This window comes from Mytilus edulis, chromosome 1 (assembly GCF_963676685.1).
Source record: "Mytilus edulis chromosome 1, xbMytEdul2.2, whole genome shotgun sequence".
NCBI lineage: Eukaryota > Metazoa > Mollusca > Bivalvia > Mytilida > Mytilidae > Mytilus > Mytilus edulis.
This window is the reverse complement of record NC_092344.1, coordinates 101,941,445-101,959,921: the sequence shown is the minus strand read 5'-3', so window position 1 is coordinate 101,959,921 and position 18,477 is coordinate 101,941,445. Positions and strand designations below refer to the sequence as shown.

General features: G+C 32.3%; 2 protein-coding genes across 2 annotated transcripts; both read right to left on the bottom strand.

The window, feature by feature from the left end:
* Positions 1-3,435: 3,435 nt before the first annotated feature.
* Positions 3,436-10,374, bottom strand: LOC139516420 (NADH dehydrogenase [ubiquinone] 1 alpha subcomplex subunit 12-like). Its single transcript, XM_071306501.1, has 4 exons — positions 10,218-10,374; positions 5,642-5,724; positions 5,103-5,175; positions 3,436-3,695 (listed from the first exon to the last, which is right to left on the bottom strand). The coding sequence occupies exons 1-4, from the start codon at positions 10,313-10,315 to the stop codon at positions 3,527-3,529; spliced, it is 423 nt and encodes a 140-aa protein (XP_071162602.1). The 5' UTR covers positions 10,316-10,374; the 3' UTR covers positions 3,436-3,526.
* Positions 10,375-16,774: 6,400 nt separating this feature from the next.
* LOC139495167 (uncharacterized) lies at positions 16,775-18,477 on the bottom strand. Its single transcript, XM_071283396.1, has 4 exons — positions 18,218-18,477; positions 17,895-17,951; positions 17,431-17,532; positions 16,775-16,843 (listed from the first exon to the last, which is right to left on the bottom strand). Exons 1-4 carry the CDS (start codon positions 18,392-18,394, stop codon positions 16,775-16,777), a joined length of 405 nt encoding a protein of 134 aa, XP_071139497.1. The 5' UTR covers positions 18,395-18,477.

Sequence of the window (18,477 nt, the reverse complement as noted above, 5' to 3'; positions counted from 1 at the left end):
AAACATTGAAACCTGCTATGAAATCAACTAAGTGAAAGTCTCTGGTCAATTGAACTTCTTCCTGTTCCATTTTTAAATCCTTATTATACCTTATTATACCTCCTGCAACAGATTTTCTAGGAGTTATGCCCCTTTGCACTTATTGACCCCAACAGATGCCCTTTGAACTTGAGTTTTTGACTAAACAGTTTGTCATCACATCTCCTTTGAAACCTCACAACAGAATTTCATGAAACTTATTGATGTGCATATCTAGGGAACTTGGGAATCGGAAAGATTTTGTTTGCCCAGTGACAATATTAATGTGATAGTGTGCTCATAAAGTTTAAATTATTTTGAACATGGAAGATTATCTCTTTAATAAGTCCAGTTATATATACAGATTTGATTATTCTTCTTTCTTATAAAGATATGGAGTGTATACATTAAAGAGGCAGTAAACCAAAAAAACACATGACCTAAAGACATCTAGTGATCAACATAGTCTTCAAAAATAGAAAGGTGACAATAAAATTTATCATCCTTTCAATTGCATGGTCTAAAAAATTTGTAATTGCTAAATATTCAGATATTATTGTGACTGAGGTTTGAATTAATGCCATTAGATGAGTATACAATAAAAAAAACTTGCATTCCAATATAAGAACCATATATATCTGTTTGTAGCTTCTCCTGAAATCACACTAATGAATCTTAAATTTTAGTTGGTCATATCAATATCATGAAAATAAATGCTTGCAATAATTTGTCTATCACAGCAAAATAAAAGAGAGACTATGATATCAGTGATCTTCAAGCAACACCCAATTCTCCAAATTACAAAAAAACAACAGGATATAACATATGAAATCCACCATGCAAATTTCTGAATTGAAAACATGCAAAAATTACACATTTGACATTAAATGCCAATTCTGTACCCACAAAGATATTTTACCTTTACATCCTTTTATAATACATTTATTAACAAAATATTTTGGGTAGGAAATGAAAAGTGTGCCATGCAACTTTTGTTGCAGAAAGCTGGACACATAGGGATAGTGGTCCTCTCTTATTATGAGTAATATGACAACTATATTTGGTATGTGCATACCTGGCAAGGTTATCATGCCTGTCGGACAGCTTTCACTTGACCTTTACCTCATTTCATGGATCAGTGAACACGGTTAAGTCCATTCCTCAGATACTATAAGCAATAGGTCTCCTGTATTTGGTGTATGGAAGGATTTTAAGGTCTACTGTAATGTCCAACTGCCACATGTCATCTGAACTTGACCTCATTTTCATGGTTTAGTTGTGAAAGTTGAGTATTTTGCGGTTTGGTCTGTTGTTTTAATACTGTTTGCATTTAGATCAACTATATTTGATGTGTGAAAATATTTTACAATGAACTTGTCAGTCTGGTATGTTTTATTTGATCTTAACCTCATCTCAATGATTTTTGGTATTTTGGTCTTTTTTTCTTATATTATTAGCAAAAGGTCAACTATATTTAGTGTATGGAATGATTGTAAGGTGTATATGTCTGGTTTGGCAAATTTCATCTGACCATGGCTTCATTTTCATGATTCATTGGTCAATCTTCAGTTTTCCTGGTTTAGTTTGTTTCTTATATATACAAAAGGTCAACTATATTTAAAACATTATCAATTGTAAGGTGTATATGTCTGTTTAGCAGCGTTCACTTGACATGGGCCTCATTTTCATGGTTCATTAATAAATTTTTAGTTTTCTTGGTTTATAGATATAAGAAGATATGGTATAAGTGCCATCGAGACAACTCTCTCATCCAAGTCACAATTTGTAAAAGTAAACAATTATATTAGGTCTAGGTACAGTCTTCAACACAGCCTTGGCTCACACTGAACAGTTAGCTATAAATGACCCCAAAAATGACATGTGGAAAACCAAGTCTAATCTATATAAAAAAACGAGAAACATTTATTAACCACAACGGCAACCACTGAACATCAGATTAGTTTGTTTCTTCTATGTGCTAAATGTCAACTATATTTAAAGCGTATTTGGTGTACAGAATGTCTGAATGATTGTAAGGTGAAGTTCGGTTTATCTGACCTTGACCTCATTTTCTTGGATCATGTTAAAATGATGTGATAGTTGTAGTAAAGCTTTATATTTGGGACTATCAACATAACATCAATGTTTGTAAAGAAGGACAGACATTTCAGCATGTGCACTCTTGTTTACATGAAGATTGATGAAAAATTCTTATATCTTAAAAAAACAAACAACAATTTGCATGTGTTAATATTCTATGGTAACGTTACCTCCACCTCCAACGGTAATGAAAACCAGGAGGTGTAACATATCTAGAAAGTGCTCCTACATTACGATTCATTATTGTTTACATGCTTACCAAGTTTGTATAAGAAAAAAAGCAATTAACTGTAGGCACCTGACAGATCCAAAAAGAGTTCAAACAATAAAACTCACTTTCTAGCTTCTGTACCAGAATATAGAAGTGTTGGACAATGGAGACCAGGTGATTTTTAGTTTTCTTTTTAGGAATTCTTTGTTATTGACCATAGTGAGGTTGTAGAATTTTATCAACATAAAAAAGATGTGGTATGATTACTAATGAGACAACTATCCACAAGAGACCAAAATGACACAGACATTAACAACTATAGGTCACCGTACGGCCTTCAACAATGAGCAAAGCTCATACCGCATAAAGGCCCCAGTCAATTCCAGAAACAGTCAATTCTAACCCTCTCTTGTAAGCTCATCTGGCACTTTAGGGTCATTATATATAGGTGTTGCCATCATTTATTGTCCATCCTCTGTTTTTTTAAAAGCTTTATCTTAAAGTAATAGACCATGAAACAATTTAAACTTTACACGGTTGATCCTTAAGATGTCTAGACCACAGTATTTTGTTCTATTAACCAACATGGCCACCATGGTTTTTAATCATACATTGGGTTTAATAAAATGCAAGATAATTTCAAAATTTAAATCATGATAAGAGAAAATAAGACATAGTAAAAATGCTCAGAATGTCAATTTCTTCCTACTTTCCATATGGATCAACTAATCAGATTACTCCTTATAGGAGTTATTGCCCTTATTAGACAAAAATAGATCGTTTTTCATGATTCAATATGTATGTATATTTGTTGTAAACATTTCAAATTAACTTTAAAAAAATCAAATGTTTAAGGCTTTTATCTATAACTATTTTGAATTCTTTGTAAAATTTGTTCACATATACAATCTTTGACATACCGGTAATGTATTTAAAACAATGATTACTAGTATGTAAACCAAATATTTTTATACAAAAGCTATCTTCTAATTCAGAGTAACTGACCCAGGAAGATAGGTATGGTCCTTAATTTTCAATGTATTACATCTACTTTCTGAGATGGAATGACAGTTTATATTTATAGAGAATAATAATAATCATACAAATTTAATTTTAATTTTTTTAATCAATTCACGAAAACAACTCGACTCTCCATGTCCATTATAAATATGTTCATCACTACAGAAACTGTTGACTTCATTGTGGAGGTTGCCAACTTTCTATTTTTGGCCTTGTGGTACTGTATGGTACATAGCATTCTTTAGTTCCAGATAAGTTTTCTGTGTGCACATCTACCATCCATTTCCTTTTTACTGGAGGATTATCGATAGGGGTTTCATCAGTTGAATAATGGAGCCATCCATGCCTGAAAAATAAAACAATGGATTTTAAATACATACAAAAAAGCAAAGTCAGGTTGTTCATGTTTACTGCCCTTTCCTTTTCTTTTTTGTTTGATAGTTGTCTAATTGCCATTGGGACATTGATAGGTGTCTCATTGCAATTGGGACATTGATAGGTGTCTCATTGCCATTGGGACATTGATAGTTGTCTCATTGCCATTGGGACATTGATAGTTGTCTCATTGCCATTGGGACATTGATAGTTGTCTCATTGCCATTGGGACATTGATAGTTGTCTCATTGCCATTGGGAATAATTTGATATCTACAAATGTACCCATTTTATATACTGCAAAGGTGTTAATAATAAGTAAATTTGCACTGGTTTAATATATTTCATATTTCTGGAGGGAACAGTCACAGAAATTGTATTTTTATACACATCTTGCCATAAATGTCAGGTAGATAACTTTGTTTTTCCCCCTGAATGTCATACCAGCATCTTGGCTAACCAAAGACCCAGTCCCCTCCTCTCTAACCTTGACAGATTAAGATAGCATTTTGGAACACAAGGTAATGATTTTTATTAGCCACAGTTATAACTGGCTGCATCCTATCAAAAAGCATCTTTAAGATGATAATGTGTAAATGTAGAAAATATAAATAATCAATTGACATATGCTGATTGTGCAACAAGTCTAAATCTCCAAAACACAGAACAAATTTTAAAGTTCTTAATTAACTAATTGAAGTTCCTGGGTATGTTTTTCGTGCAAATGATGGATGACAACATATATTTTTAGTTCCTGCTTGAGGAAATTTGTAGACACTTGACATAACCAGTTTTACACCTCTACACTGAAGAGAGTTCAAGTGGTCAAGAATGATGATGTCAGTATGGCATCACTTCTATCTACCGATGGTGCAGCATTGAAATCACAAATGTTGGCATAATCTGCAAAGGGTGGTGAGAAGGGGACTGGATAGTAACCCTGGGTTAGTGAAGATGGTTAAATCAGGTGCTTTTGCATATTTTAACATACCATAATGTTTTACCGAGCTTGCAGAAAAAAGCTGGAGGTGATTTAACTAAATCCTAATTAAAAATAAATGGAGTCTATGTCCAGATGATGCCCTAATCACATATAACTTTCTAGAGGGGCATAACTCTAGACCAATAAAAGTGGCACCACCAAAATTGAACTTGATCTGGGTTTTGTGGTAATACGGTAAGCATTGTGTATAAGTTTCATAACATTTGGTTGATCAATGCAAACCAAATAAGAGAACTAAAACTTATTTTGGTCCATACATACGTATAGACAGACGGATGGTCACGGCTAACACTTAAATCTCTGCTATGTAAAATTCTACAACTTAAAGAAAAGTGAATTTAGTTTAATTGATCTGTATGGGATGATTTTTACTTACCACTCTGCAGGAATCTGAGATGAATCATAGCAAAATCCTTGATTTCTATTATAAACAATCCAACGGTTTCTACCTGCAATTCAAAAATGTAGCATTAAATCATGATTATACAGTTCTAGGCATACCTCTATGTACATGTAAATGTCATTCAAATTGAATTTTTTTAACTGCATAACCACCTGTTTTTGTGATCTCCTTTTTACCATAAATATGTGATGCTCTAATAAGAAGTGAAATTATTATCATCCCTGCATAATACACCATGGTTGTGACTCATGAACTGATAAGAAAGGGACCAACATTTATCTTACCTAGTAGTTGTTTCCCATTGGATAAAAAAATCAAATTAAAGGTTTAATTGTGTTGCTGTCTCGTTTACACCCTAAATCTCCCTTCATACAAAATATTTTTTTCATCTGACATTTGCCTGATGATTATCTTGAACTAGGAATCCATCATGTCTGTACTTTATCTTAGGAAAAGTAATCTTTAAATCTAACTTGGAAATACATTTCCCTAATGTCCATTAATCAACTAACCTATGAAATACTTGTTATTTTCATAATAGTTGTTTCCATATTTATCTGTGCCTTTTAATGTTCCTTCTTTGAGATCATCAGTACTACAAGGATACAAAACTGAAGATTAGCACATATATATGTAATATCATCTTATAAATATTACCACCACTAACAAACATTAAAATGTGAATTTTGGTGGTTTTAATATGGTACACACAAATTTCAACTGACAATGTATTTGGAAAAGTAAGTAATAAAGCAGAGGCGGATTTAGGGGAGGCCCAGGCCCCCCCCCCCCCCCCTTATCTAGAAAAAAATTGGTTGATTATATTGGGAATCACTTAAGTGTGACCGGAGCTGGCCCCCTCTTAGGCAGTCAGTGGGCCCCCACTTATGAAACTGTATGGATCTGCCACTGTTAAGGCATATTTTGCTTTGCATATTTTAAGAGTGCATATTAACATTGACTTTGTAACGTCAACTTTACAAAAGTGTTTATTAAAACAAGTTATTTTAATATTACATTTTATGAAAATTAATTTCCATTTAGTGTTAATGCATATCATTTTTTATAAATGCATATACTTTAATAAAAGAGAAATTGCATTACAAACAGGTGTTGCATTCAAATATCCCAAGCTTTATACCTGTTTCTGCTGGCTTAAACAAACTAGAGACTTGGCCCTTTAGATACAGAGGAAAATATTTTGTAAAAACTTACAAAAATTTACCAGTTTAATGAAAATTGTTAAAAATTGACTATAAAGGACAATAACTCCTTAAGGGGTCAACTGACCATTGTAGTCATGTTGACTTATTATTAGATCTTACTTTGCTGAACATTATTGCTCTTTACAGTTTGTCTCTATCTATAATAGTATTCAAGATAATAACCAAAAACCGTAAATTTCCTTAAAAATTACCAACTAGGGTGCAGCAACCCAACAACCAGTTGTCCAATTCATCTGAAAATTTCATAGCAGATAGATATTGATTTGATAAACAAATTAACCCTGTCAGATTTGCTCTAAACGCTTTGGTTTCAGAGTTATAAGCCAAAATCTACATTTTCCCCTATGTTCTATTTTTAGCCGTGGTGGCCATCTTGATTGGTTGGCTGGGTCACCACCCACATTTTTAAAACTAGATACCCTATTTATGATTGTGGATAAATTTTGTTTAATTTGACCCAGTAGTTTCAGAGGAGAAGATTTTTGTAAAAGATTACAAAAATGAACGAAAAATTGGTAAAAAATGACTATAAAGGGCATTAACTCCTTAAGGGGTAAACTGACCATTTTGGTCATGTTAACCTTTTTGTAGATCTTACTTTAATGAACATTATTGCTGTTTACAATTTATCTTTATCTATAATAATATTCAAGATAATAACCAAAAACGGCAAAATTTCCTTAAAATTACCAATTCAGGAGCAGCAACCCAACAACCGGTTTTCCAATTTATCTGAAAATTTCAGGGCAGATAGATTTTGACCTGATAAACAATTTTACCCTTAAGTCAGATTTGCTTTATAATAATGCTTTGGTTTCAGAGTTTTAAGCCAAAAACTACATTTTACCAGTATGTTCTATTTTTAGCCATGGTGGCCATCTTGTTTGGTTGGCCGGGTCAGCAGACACATTTTTGAAACTATACTGGTCAACAAAAGAAACGATACAAGACTTTTTTTCAAATTAAAGATAAAGTTTTCCATTCAATGGACCAATATTGAAAGAAGTAATACTGAATCATTATGGAAATATAAATCCGTTAAAAAAAATATATTTTTTCCTTTCGTGACGTTTTTTTCGCGATTTTTTGTTTTTTACAAAATTTACATAAAACGACAATTTTTAAAAAAAGAAGTTCCAAATAATGATGCCAACCTCTTATTTAAAGGTAAAGACAGTGTTTGCCATCAAATTGTTTTTAATAATCATACAGTTTCTTCGTTTATTTGTTAAGCAAAGTTTGTCCCCACAAGAAATCGTTAAAATGTATACATTATCAACTGATTTACCATAGACAGTTTGTGTAAAGTGATATTCAAAAAGCGGTAACAATCTTAAAACTTATCCGAAAGGTTCCAAATTTACAGTGTGTTGTTTTCATATCTAAAGCATTGATTTGAGACGAAAATAAAAAAATATTTTTTTGGATTTTTTGAGATTTCAAAAAACACATTTTTCCCAAAAATTTGAAAAAAACAATATTTCAACTCATTACTTACCACATGAACATTACTTGATTAGCATATTGAATATTTTAAAACAAATTAGAAATTTTATTTAGAACTTAGAAAATTATGTGTCGATTTTTTATTCAACTTTCTGCAAAACTAATTTGCACCCTACGATCGTTTACACTGAATTTAGATGCTTTCTGACAAGTTTTGAGTTTCATTATCACATGTGAATACATTGCAAATGAAAGCTTTTTAAAATAGTGTATCTCATTTTTTTTTATATTTAATACTTTTTGATAAATTTTATTTCAAAGTCGTGTATCGTTTCTTTTGTTGACTAGTATAGATACCCCAATGATGATTGTGGCCAAGTTTGGTTAAATTTGGTCCAGTAGTTTCAGAGGAGAAGATTTTTGTAAAAGTTAATGATGACGACAGACGACGGACACTACGTGATGAGAAAAGCTCACTTGGCCCTATGGGCCAGGTGAGCTAAAAAAGGCATTAAAAGCCTGGAAAGATTTTAAATCTCTAAAACTGCATTTAAATTGTACTCTTTCTACATATATGTCCTGCCATGCCTTAAAGCGTTGCAAGGTGTCTATACTAAAAGTAAATTATGTTTTGTATTAAACAGTCACATTTGTCAATTCCCTGTACTTCAAATACACGAAATTATGTTAAATACCCAGGTCCCTGATAAATGTTGCATGTCCCAATAAAAACAATTCCATAATTTTAAAGACAATATTATATATATCTATATTCTATACCGGTAATTTCAGGACATTACAGCTTAATTTTCTTTTTTTTAAGCAATCAAGGTACACATCAATTCTTGTTAATAGATATAGGAAGATGTGGTGTGAGTGCCAATGAGCCAACTTTCCATCCAAATAATGCACATTAAAGGGGCATTAGCTACATGTACAATTTAGACAAAAATTCTCTGTACTTCAAAAACTAAAAAAATTTGTTAAATTATCTTATAAATACCCTGAAAAAATGTTGCAATGTCCCTATAAAAACAATTCCACCCTTCTTAAGACAATATATCTATAATATCAGGACATTACAACTTTATTTGGTTTTTTTCAAGCAATCAAGGAACACATCAATGCTTGCTAAATAAAATAAAATAAGCTACATGTACGATTTAGACAAACAATCAAAATACAATTCTTTTTGTGTAAAGTATTAATAAAAGCTGAATATTTAAATAATATTGTGTTTTATAAGCAGTTTGTTGGGCCAAAATTTGTCAAAAAAGCTAAAACATCACTGATGAATTATTGACTTGCAAGCCTATACTCTAACCCTAGTTGAATTTGTATTCGATTTCACCCCTTAGTTGGAGACAGATTACAAATTCATATATATATATGTGGTTATATGATGGTAGGAAGTCATCTCAATAGATAATTAAATGGTGGTCGATCTAAAATATGTACAAAATGCTAAGAGAGCCCATGCATTGTAAATTGTTTCTTTTGGACCTATTTGTAACTTGGAGATACAATTAGTATGTTATAAATCAAATATAAGAATTTGAGTAAAATTGGTGAATATGACTTTCACAGCTAATACTCCTTTAATATGGTTCATTACTATATGACAAAACTGTGGAGCAGGAAAATGTTTTAAAGCCTAAGTGGTAGCACCTTCATTGAACCTTTATATACAGAAGTAATTAAGTAACATTCATTTTGAGTTTCACATACATAGGTGGTTAAAATTTAGGTTGAACCCTTTTACAGATTTTGATGATCATCATGCAATTTTGAATGGATACAGGATTTGATAATAAAGAGGGGGGGGGGGGGGGTCTCGTCAGAATAAGGATTAAGAGAACAATATTTTGACCCCAAAAAAAACCTTTATGTTTAAATTACATTTGGTTTTATTTAATGGGTACACTCCTGATGGATGTGCCTGTTTGACTATTGTGCCAGGATTGCTTCCCTTAGAAAACTTAATAGATACTTTATCAGCCGTAAGCGGTTGAGCTAAGGAAGTACTTCTTAAGCTCAGTCGGTTAATGAACTGCCTTGTAACACAGATGTCACGGGTTCGATTCCCAGTGGAGAAATGCAATTTTGCAATGAAATTCATGCTCTCCGGTTACACTATGTACATACTCATTAAAAAATGTAGGTGTAAAACATTATACAGTTGGTGTCCATATGTTTGATTTAAAATTAAAGAGACAAGACAGAGGGAAAATTGGGTGACCTTTCCATTTCGAAAGCCTGTACATCATTCACGCCTTTTAAATGATTACACACATACAAAATTGTGGTTTATTTTTGTTTGGGTCAATCAATGTCAAGTAAAATTATAGACCTTATGATTATGTGATTCATATGACCTTTTATTTAAATCTCCATGCATATTTAAATAAATACTAACTAAAACATTGTTTTAACTGAACTCATAATGCCTCCATTCTGTTTAATTATTCGCCCGAAGCTCCTGAAGACCTCAGTATAAGGTCGTATGAAGCTCATTTTGAGTTTTGAGATAACCGGAACTGCGACTGGTTACCATCAAATTACAAACTGGTTTCCTGCCGGTTAATAGCGAACATTCGCCACATAATTTCGTTCGTACCTAAATATATATTTATTCAAGATAAAACCCTAAAAAGGCATGAATTTGACATATTCAATAAATGAAAATGTCACAGATATACTAGAGATAGTTTATAGACATTGCAATGATTTACATTGTGACTAAAAATTCAAAAATTAAATTATGAAAATTGTCATGATATTTTACTAGTTGAGTGTGACCACAAATGAGACAAGTCAGATTAAATATAACCCCTCACGACTATCCACTTGCGTTTGTAGGCAAGTGGAAAGTGTGGGTTGGTTTTTTTTCAGACTGCAGTCCGTGTAGCACTTAACAATTCAAAATATTAAAAAGTTTTCAAATTTTTGTTTTTTGGATTTTTTTTATCTTCTTCTTCCAAATCTTCACATCCTTTGAAGGACAATCACACCGCTACAGTATGTTTACGGCATGTAGAAAAAAAACCACCACCATGATTGCAAGAATATATGTACACTATATATTGAATAGTACTATCCCCCACCAATATATACAGAATCACTTTTGTAGTTGCTCGCATAACGTGTTGTATGTATTGTATGTACATGTTTAACCCCGCCGCATTTTTGCGCCTGTCCCAAGTCAGGAGCCTCTGGCCTTTGTTAGTCTTGTATTATTTTAATTTTAGTTTCTTGTGTACAATTTGGAAATTAGTATGGCGTTCATTATCACTGGGCTACTATATATTTGTTATGGGGCCAGCTGAAGGACGACTCCGGGTGCGGGAATTTCTCGCTACATTGAAGACCTGTTGGTGACCCTCTGCTGTTGTTTTTTATTTGGTCGGGTTGTTGTCTCTTTGACACATTCCCCATTTCCATTCTCAATTTTACATGTATAATTTTTTTTTAATTTTGAAAAATTTCACCAAATAATTACAATTTTTGAATTATTAACTATGTTTAAAAATTAAATAGTTTAGATATTTAAGCAAACTTTACCAATACTCAACTGAACTACAGTTTTTGATCACTAAGTTTAGATTTTTTAATAAAATGTAGCCTGGAAAACGGAAAGGACTAAAATGCGAAACGGAATAAGAACGGAACGAAACGAAAGAAAATTTACTAAGCCTTCACCTTTTCAAATTCCTGGAGCCGCACCTGCCGATGAAAAATGTACCATAATTGAAGCTATTTGTGGAGGTATCCAAGACTGTCCAATATACAGACATATATTCCACAGTTAAAGCAGTAATCACAAAGTTGACAAATAATTTCTGCTTGCTGTTCATTTATTTAAGAGAATCAAAGTGTGTCAAAATATACCATCATTTTCCAGTGACGATCTAAAGTTTGCAGACCTCAAAGTTCATCCTGAACGGATTCTATTACAGGAACGTCCTTTTGTATTTATTGTTAATTTGATATCGTCCTGAACGTTCATGAAATATGCATGTTCAGGACGATATCAAATGAAAAATAAATTAATACAATAGGGAGGTCCTGTAATAGAAACCCTTAAGCCGGACGAAAGTCGCCAAACTTAAGACCCCCACTGGAAAATGAGGGCATATTGGATAAGGACAGAAATTAATTTTGACCTGCAACTGGCAACCAACGAGTTGTTGCATGAGTTCTTAACTTGTAAAGGGACCGTGGAACTCTCACTACACGCCCGATTCTCATACGATAAGTTACAAATGCGCAAATAACAAATACGGAACTAGCCCTTAATATAAAAAAATCTATTATTTCGTTTACTTTTATTTGCTACATATTTAAAACAGAGGTGGACTAAAGGGAGGGCAGGGATCGAGCCCACCAACCCATTGTATCGCTACAGTCCAAAATTGGCTAGCTAGGCCCTCATCTTTTCAAATTCTTGGATCCGCACCTGAAAATGTGCTATTAGTGTAGCCCCTAGTGGGGATTTCCAAGTCAAATATACCAATAACCACATTTAGTGCAGTAATCACAAAGTTGACTAATAATCTCTTCTTGTTGTTCATTTATTTAGAGAACCAAAGTGAGTAGTGTGTTTTGTGTGGTACGAAAACAGTACGTAATGCACAAACTGATTCAAAAGTAATAAAACTGAGCAAAAACAACCCCAAAAAAAGGGGGAGGGGAAATTGATAGATTGATTGTTGGTTGCTTAACGTCCAGTGGCAAATATTTCATGCATATTCAGGACAAGAACAAGTTAACAATATGTACAATAAGTAGGTCTTATAATAGTATTCATTCGAGATCAGTGTCATATCACGATGGACGAAGTCGAAATGCAAATGTTTGTGTGTCGATTTGAGAAAATGGTTGACTTGATTTATGACAATTCTATATACTCACGTGGCAATGATCACGCACTCGAATCGTCGACTCATCAAAACTGCAATCGCAAATATGACATTTTACAGCTTGATTGAAAGCAATTTCATCATCAACTGTCACTTGCAAGGGTTCTTTGATTTTGTTTTCTAATATTTCCTGAATTTCTCTTTCTTCCTGCAAAAGACATTCAAGAAACGTTTTACTCACATTTGGCCTTCGATAAATTTTGGTTTCTTTGGTGTATCGATCATCAACTGTACAAACTACTTTGTATCCAAATCCGCAGGGTTGGAGACTTGCGCTCGCAGTGGTAGAAGATTCATCGGGGTTGGGGTAACACGTCTTCATACTTGTTAAGAAAGTTTCAAAATAAGCATAGCAAATACATGGTACGGTTAGTTTCTTCCCATACTGATTCAACTGTAAAATCCCGCAGTTGGAATTATTGTGTGTTGTATGTCATGTTTGTTACAATATTCACTGTGTTTTTGTAGAACCTTTTTAGAGGTAAACCCTTGAAAACATCGTCTACAAAATTGATAAGTTCTACCTTTACTTTTTACTTTGTACAAAAGTCGATTCAGATTCCTTATAAGACACCAATGTTTTTGTGTTCCTTTTGTGATATACAATAAGTCAACTTCATGTTTGATGTTCCCCCCTTTTAATTTGCTCATATATAGCGGAAATAGATCTCCGTCTTGATATCCGATAGCATTTACGCTTATCTTATTCTGGGTTTCAAATTTGGATAAACTTGAGGTGTAACGGGAAGTTCTATACCCCTCATATCTAATTCTTTTTCATGATCAACATAGTGGCTCACTCTCTGAGGATTTATCGAATGAGGATCGATGGATGCTAAGATAGAGTACACAAAACATTTATCATCTTTATTTTGAATATTCAACACTGCACCAGTCTTACTTAGAGAAAGTGGTAGTGGAAAGAAAGATTTTCCACCGATAGGGCTGTATTTTCCTGTAGATAAGTCCATGTGTATAATCTTTTTCAATGTCCAGGATGAACCTCTTCGAATGAATTCATCGAATGATTTGAACATTTTCTGGAAGGATGCGTTTAGGTGATGTTCTTCGTGCACATCCTCGGCCGTCAAAATATGGTCAATTTTGCTGCAAAAATGCGGTTCAGTAGTTTCCATTACTCCATCTTCCTTTTGTCGACTCATTTGTACTTTTATTGAAATATAGTATTTGAGATGGTTGAGCTTTTGTCTTTTAGCTTGTAAATGTTTAACAATATCATCTCTGACGTCAGTGAAAAATGTAAGCAAATCGTATTTTTCTTCTCCAACCAACGTATATAACGGGTATATTGTATGTCTGTTTGAAACATCATCTAGAGCAGCTGTATCTTTATTTTTTAGTTTTGCGAACGTTTTGTTTCTGTACACTTTTCGAAACATTACCACTACCTGTTTGACTTTGATTGTTTGGTAAAGGATGATGAGTGTTGGCGTGTTCAAACAAGTCACTACAGTTTTTAAACTTTGCACTACAATGTTTGCATGTATATGTTTGATACCACATTTCTTTCGATGCTTCTTCAGATTTGAGTGGTTGCTGAATATTTTCAAACAGTCTGCGACTTAAAGTTTTCATCTAGTTTATGTTTTAGTGTTTGTATTTCATTTTTAAGTTCAGTGTTATCGTTTGGATACTTTTCACACAAGTCAGCTATAAGTTCATCCATTGTCAACCACCAAAAATATCAGTAACTAAAATCGGAATGTTAACCATTTAGTTCGTACACTTCGTTCGCTCTTGTTTCTTTGTTGTTTCGATCGCTTAAGGAAAGTAAGCGGTGTCATCTTAACTCTCTCTTTAGTAGTAGTAAAGGTAGTCTCTACCCCTTTACATCTACAGGCGTTTCTAAATTTGATAGGTGTGTTCTGTCGTCAAATGCTCCGCCTTCTTGTAACATATCATCCGCTTGTTTATTTTCACGGTCAGCTATAGGTGGAGTGGTATCTTCAATTTGTTTTGGTGGATGGTTGATCGAATCTTCCTCGTCGGAAGTCTTATTTCCCTTGCTTTCAATTCTGAATTTTATTTCAGTTTTAATTAATTGTTTGTGTTTATCTTTTGGTATCAGTATTAATTCTTGACGCATGTTGAAAATGTGTACTGATTAGAAATGGTAGAATGTTGGATATCTTTTGCAATCTTGTTTTTCGCTGATTAACATTTAACCCTTCATCAAATATTTGACTTGTTTTCTCGCAAACGTTTTTTTTTATCAGATTGTGATATGTTTATAACACCTTTCAACACATTGTAAATAATATCCAACACACATCTAAGCTGTTTCGTTTCTAAAGTTTTAATGAGAACACTAACTAGTACATGAGAAGAATATTGTAGAAAATCAAGTAGTGCTTTTTCAGAACAGTTGATTTTAAATTTTTTTGGTTTGAAAATAACTACATCCTCAACCGGGAAAATTTGTGTTCTCAACTGATATTTTTGTGAGGACGGGGAAATATCAATAATTAAATAACCAAACAACTCATCATCAGTCGCTTTCGAATAACTATATATATATGTCTATTAAGATTGAAGCTTTTCCAGGATACATTTGACGTGCGAGAGTTTTGATTTACAATTGATCTCTCTTGTTTTTAAACAACACAAAGACGTGACAATTTAAACTCACGGATCTCATAATTTTACCATTTTGAAATAAATTTTGTATGATAAAAATTATGGGTGTGAAACTGTGATGAGATCCAAGTTGAACACAAAACATCTGATGTAGTAATTTGTTATCTTTTGCATCTGCTAACAAATCATCGATTACACATACAGTGTGTTCCTTTTTGTAGGGACTGAATTCTTTTTCATCGGGTAATCCTTCATGAAAGGAGATATTTTTAACGGTATGCATCATTGTCTCAAATTTATCCTGTCAAAAGCTATAACAATACAGAACTCTCACTGGGGGAACTTTAAACATTCCATTTGCATTTTCAAGAAGTCGTTGAACAAAGGATGTTTTGCCACAACCTGTAGATCCGACAACAAGCATAGAAGTCTGTTGGACATTCAAAAGGTACAAGGCTTTTGGTCTCCCATCACGACATCTTCATTCGTATGCAATCAAACAATAAACTGATAGAAAATGTTTTGAGTATTACTATATAAAGGAACCAAATCAAAACAAAAACAATTACATTCATATTAATATTTTTATTAGATAAAATTACATATTCTTGGTTGATGTGAACATAAAATACCACCAGCAACATCTGATATCTACTCTACAATTGCTTAATATTTTCATATATGAAGATTAGTTAGTTTCTACATGTTCTCCGTACAGCTTTGCATATAATAAAATGCCACATATCTCTCTTAAAACACCCCCTGAAATCTCTTAAAACGAACACGGCATTTAAATGTTGTAAGTATGATAAAATCTCCTGTTCTCGTAAATACCCGCAATGTTTTACAATATGTAATAGACATGAAGCATATGAAGAATTCATGTTGTTAAAATCGACGTTACGCTGATCAATCAACTCTTCTCCAACATAAAAAATATCTAAATCGTAGAAGTTAGAACTTTGTATAAATTGATCATAGCAATAATCTACAAATTGCTTTAAAATCAAAGTTGGGAATGTTACCAAGAAATATCTAATGACTTCTGAGGATTGACATGTTCTACTTATCCGATAAAGTGTTTCCATGGACAATTGAAAAAGTGATTGTTGTATTGTCATTGGTAAATTATTGATAGTATATCAATAAAGAAAAAAATACAAAAATAATGAGATCAGATTATTCAAATAAGAATACAAAAAAATATATCAACCAAATATTCAAGTTTTGAATACCAATTACAAAATTATATTTGATTAACAACAAAATGTTCACATATGGTATTTTCTCTAAATGTCTATATATAATTCTCATTCGAAATCCGATTCTGAGTCCGTTATTTCATTAACCTTCGGTCTTTTTGTGGTATGGTATTTTCTCTAAATGTTTATATATATTTACAACAAAATTGTTCACATAAGTTTTTTCTTTAAATGTTTATACATGTATATAATTCTCATTCGAAATCCGATTCGGAGTCCGTTATTTCAATAACCTTTGGTCTTTTTGTGGTGAAGATTTGCTCCTGAAATTAAAAAAAAATAAGAAATATTTTAGAAATTATAAAACTAAGAAGTTATCTCCATACATATGTAGGACTTTTAATTTATACTTGCTATTCTTACTTTTAAACCAATCAAATGGTAAATAAAAATAAAATCATGTTTGAAATTGGGTTTAAAAAAGAGATGAATAGTATATTTTGAATCAGTTCACAATCATGGATGATATATAATAGAAAACAATCTAAACGATCTTGAAAGATCAGTGAATAGTAGAACTTTTCTTTTAGTAAAAATTATAGGTATATCTCTGATCCTATACATTCCACTGGATTTTCTATGGCAGCGGTTATAGAAATGGTTGTTGATCGTTCAAATTCAACATCAATATTTCAACAATTTCATCTTAAACGACCTAAACCGATCTTAGTTCCATGCACAGAAAAGTTAAAGTTTGCGATTGTGGGAGATGTATCTCACAAATAGACGGTTCTATAAAAAACATTACAAAGTGAGAGAAAAAATATCGAACTTGTGTATGTGTAATATGTAAACGTTTAACTAAAAAAAACATAGATAATAAAAAGTTATTCAACATAGTGTTTCTTACCACTTCTTCACTTTCTGAGTTTTGTGGCGACTTTCTACCGCCTCGCTCAGAACAAATGGGATTGTTCTTAACATTTGTCAGTTTCCGTTTTCGTTTGGTGATCTGAAGAAAATAAAAAAAGTTACAGGAGAAATGTAATTCAAAGTTTTGCTTACATTAGGTTTACAATATTATATAAAAATCGTGAAAACCAATTTTCTATTTAGACAAAAAAAAACAATCTATTATCTAGAATAATATACTGATGTATAAGTTTATGGTATCAATATCAGTTTATAATGTATTGGTTGGTATACATAGAATTGGCTTATGACTTGTTATATGCATCTTTATTTCATTTATATGTTGTTTAATATTATAATTGTCTGTATTTGGATCACGCCTCTATTGTGCTCTTTCCAATAAAATATTGAAAAATATTAAATTATCAATGAAATTCATATAAATAGATTTGTTATCCTCACCTTGTTGGTTGATTTTGGCGATGTAGCTACCTCCTGGGGAGGTTTTTGCGAGGAGGTCTACAATGAAAAAAAAATAACATAAAAATCACTTCCTTGTTGGGATATAATTTTTTATTCTTAAAAGAAAAAGAAAAAACATAAAATAAACAACTACGCTTAAATCTTTGAATTTTAAAAATTTATTTCAATATTTTCAGCAATGCATACAACTTTCAAATGAAGACGTTTCTTTTTTGTTTTTATGAAATCTCGCTAAATGTTTTTTTGAAAAGTAAAAGTCGCAAAGTTCTACGTTTAGTAATTGAAATAAAAATTTACTCTACCTTATTTTCAATCACTTTCTTCGTATCCGCAAAATTTCTTGTAAAGACTTCCATTAACTGTTCCATTTCATCTGCCCCTAATGAAATGGATTTTTGGTTTGGCATGTTCTCCAAGTGAATGTCAACATACCCATTCCACGAATTTATTGTAACTTTTTTGTTCCTACCAAATTTCATTGTAGCCTTTGGCTGGTCTTGGTTAAACCATGGAAGTATTGTCAATATAATACTTCCATGGTTCAATAAATAGATAAGTTCCT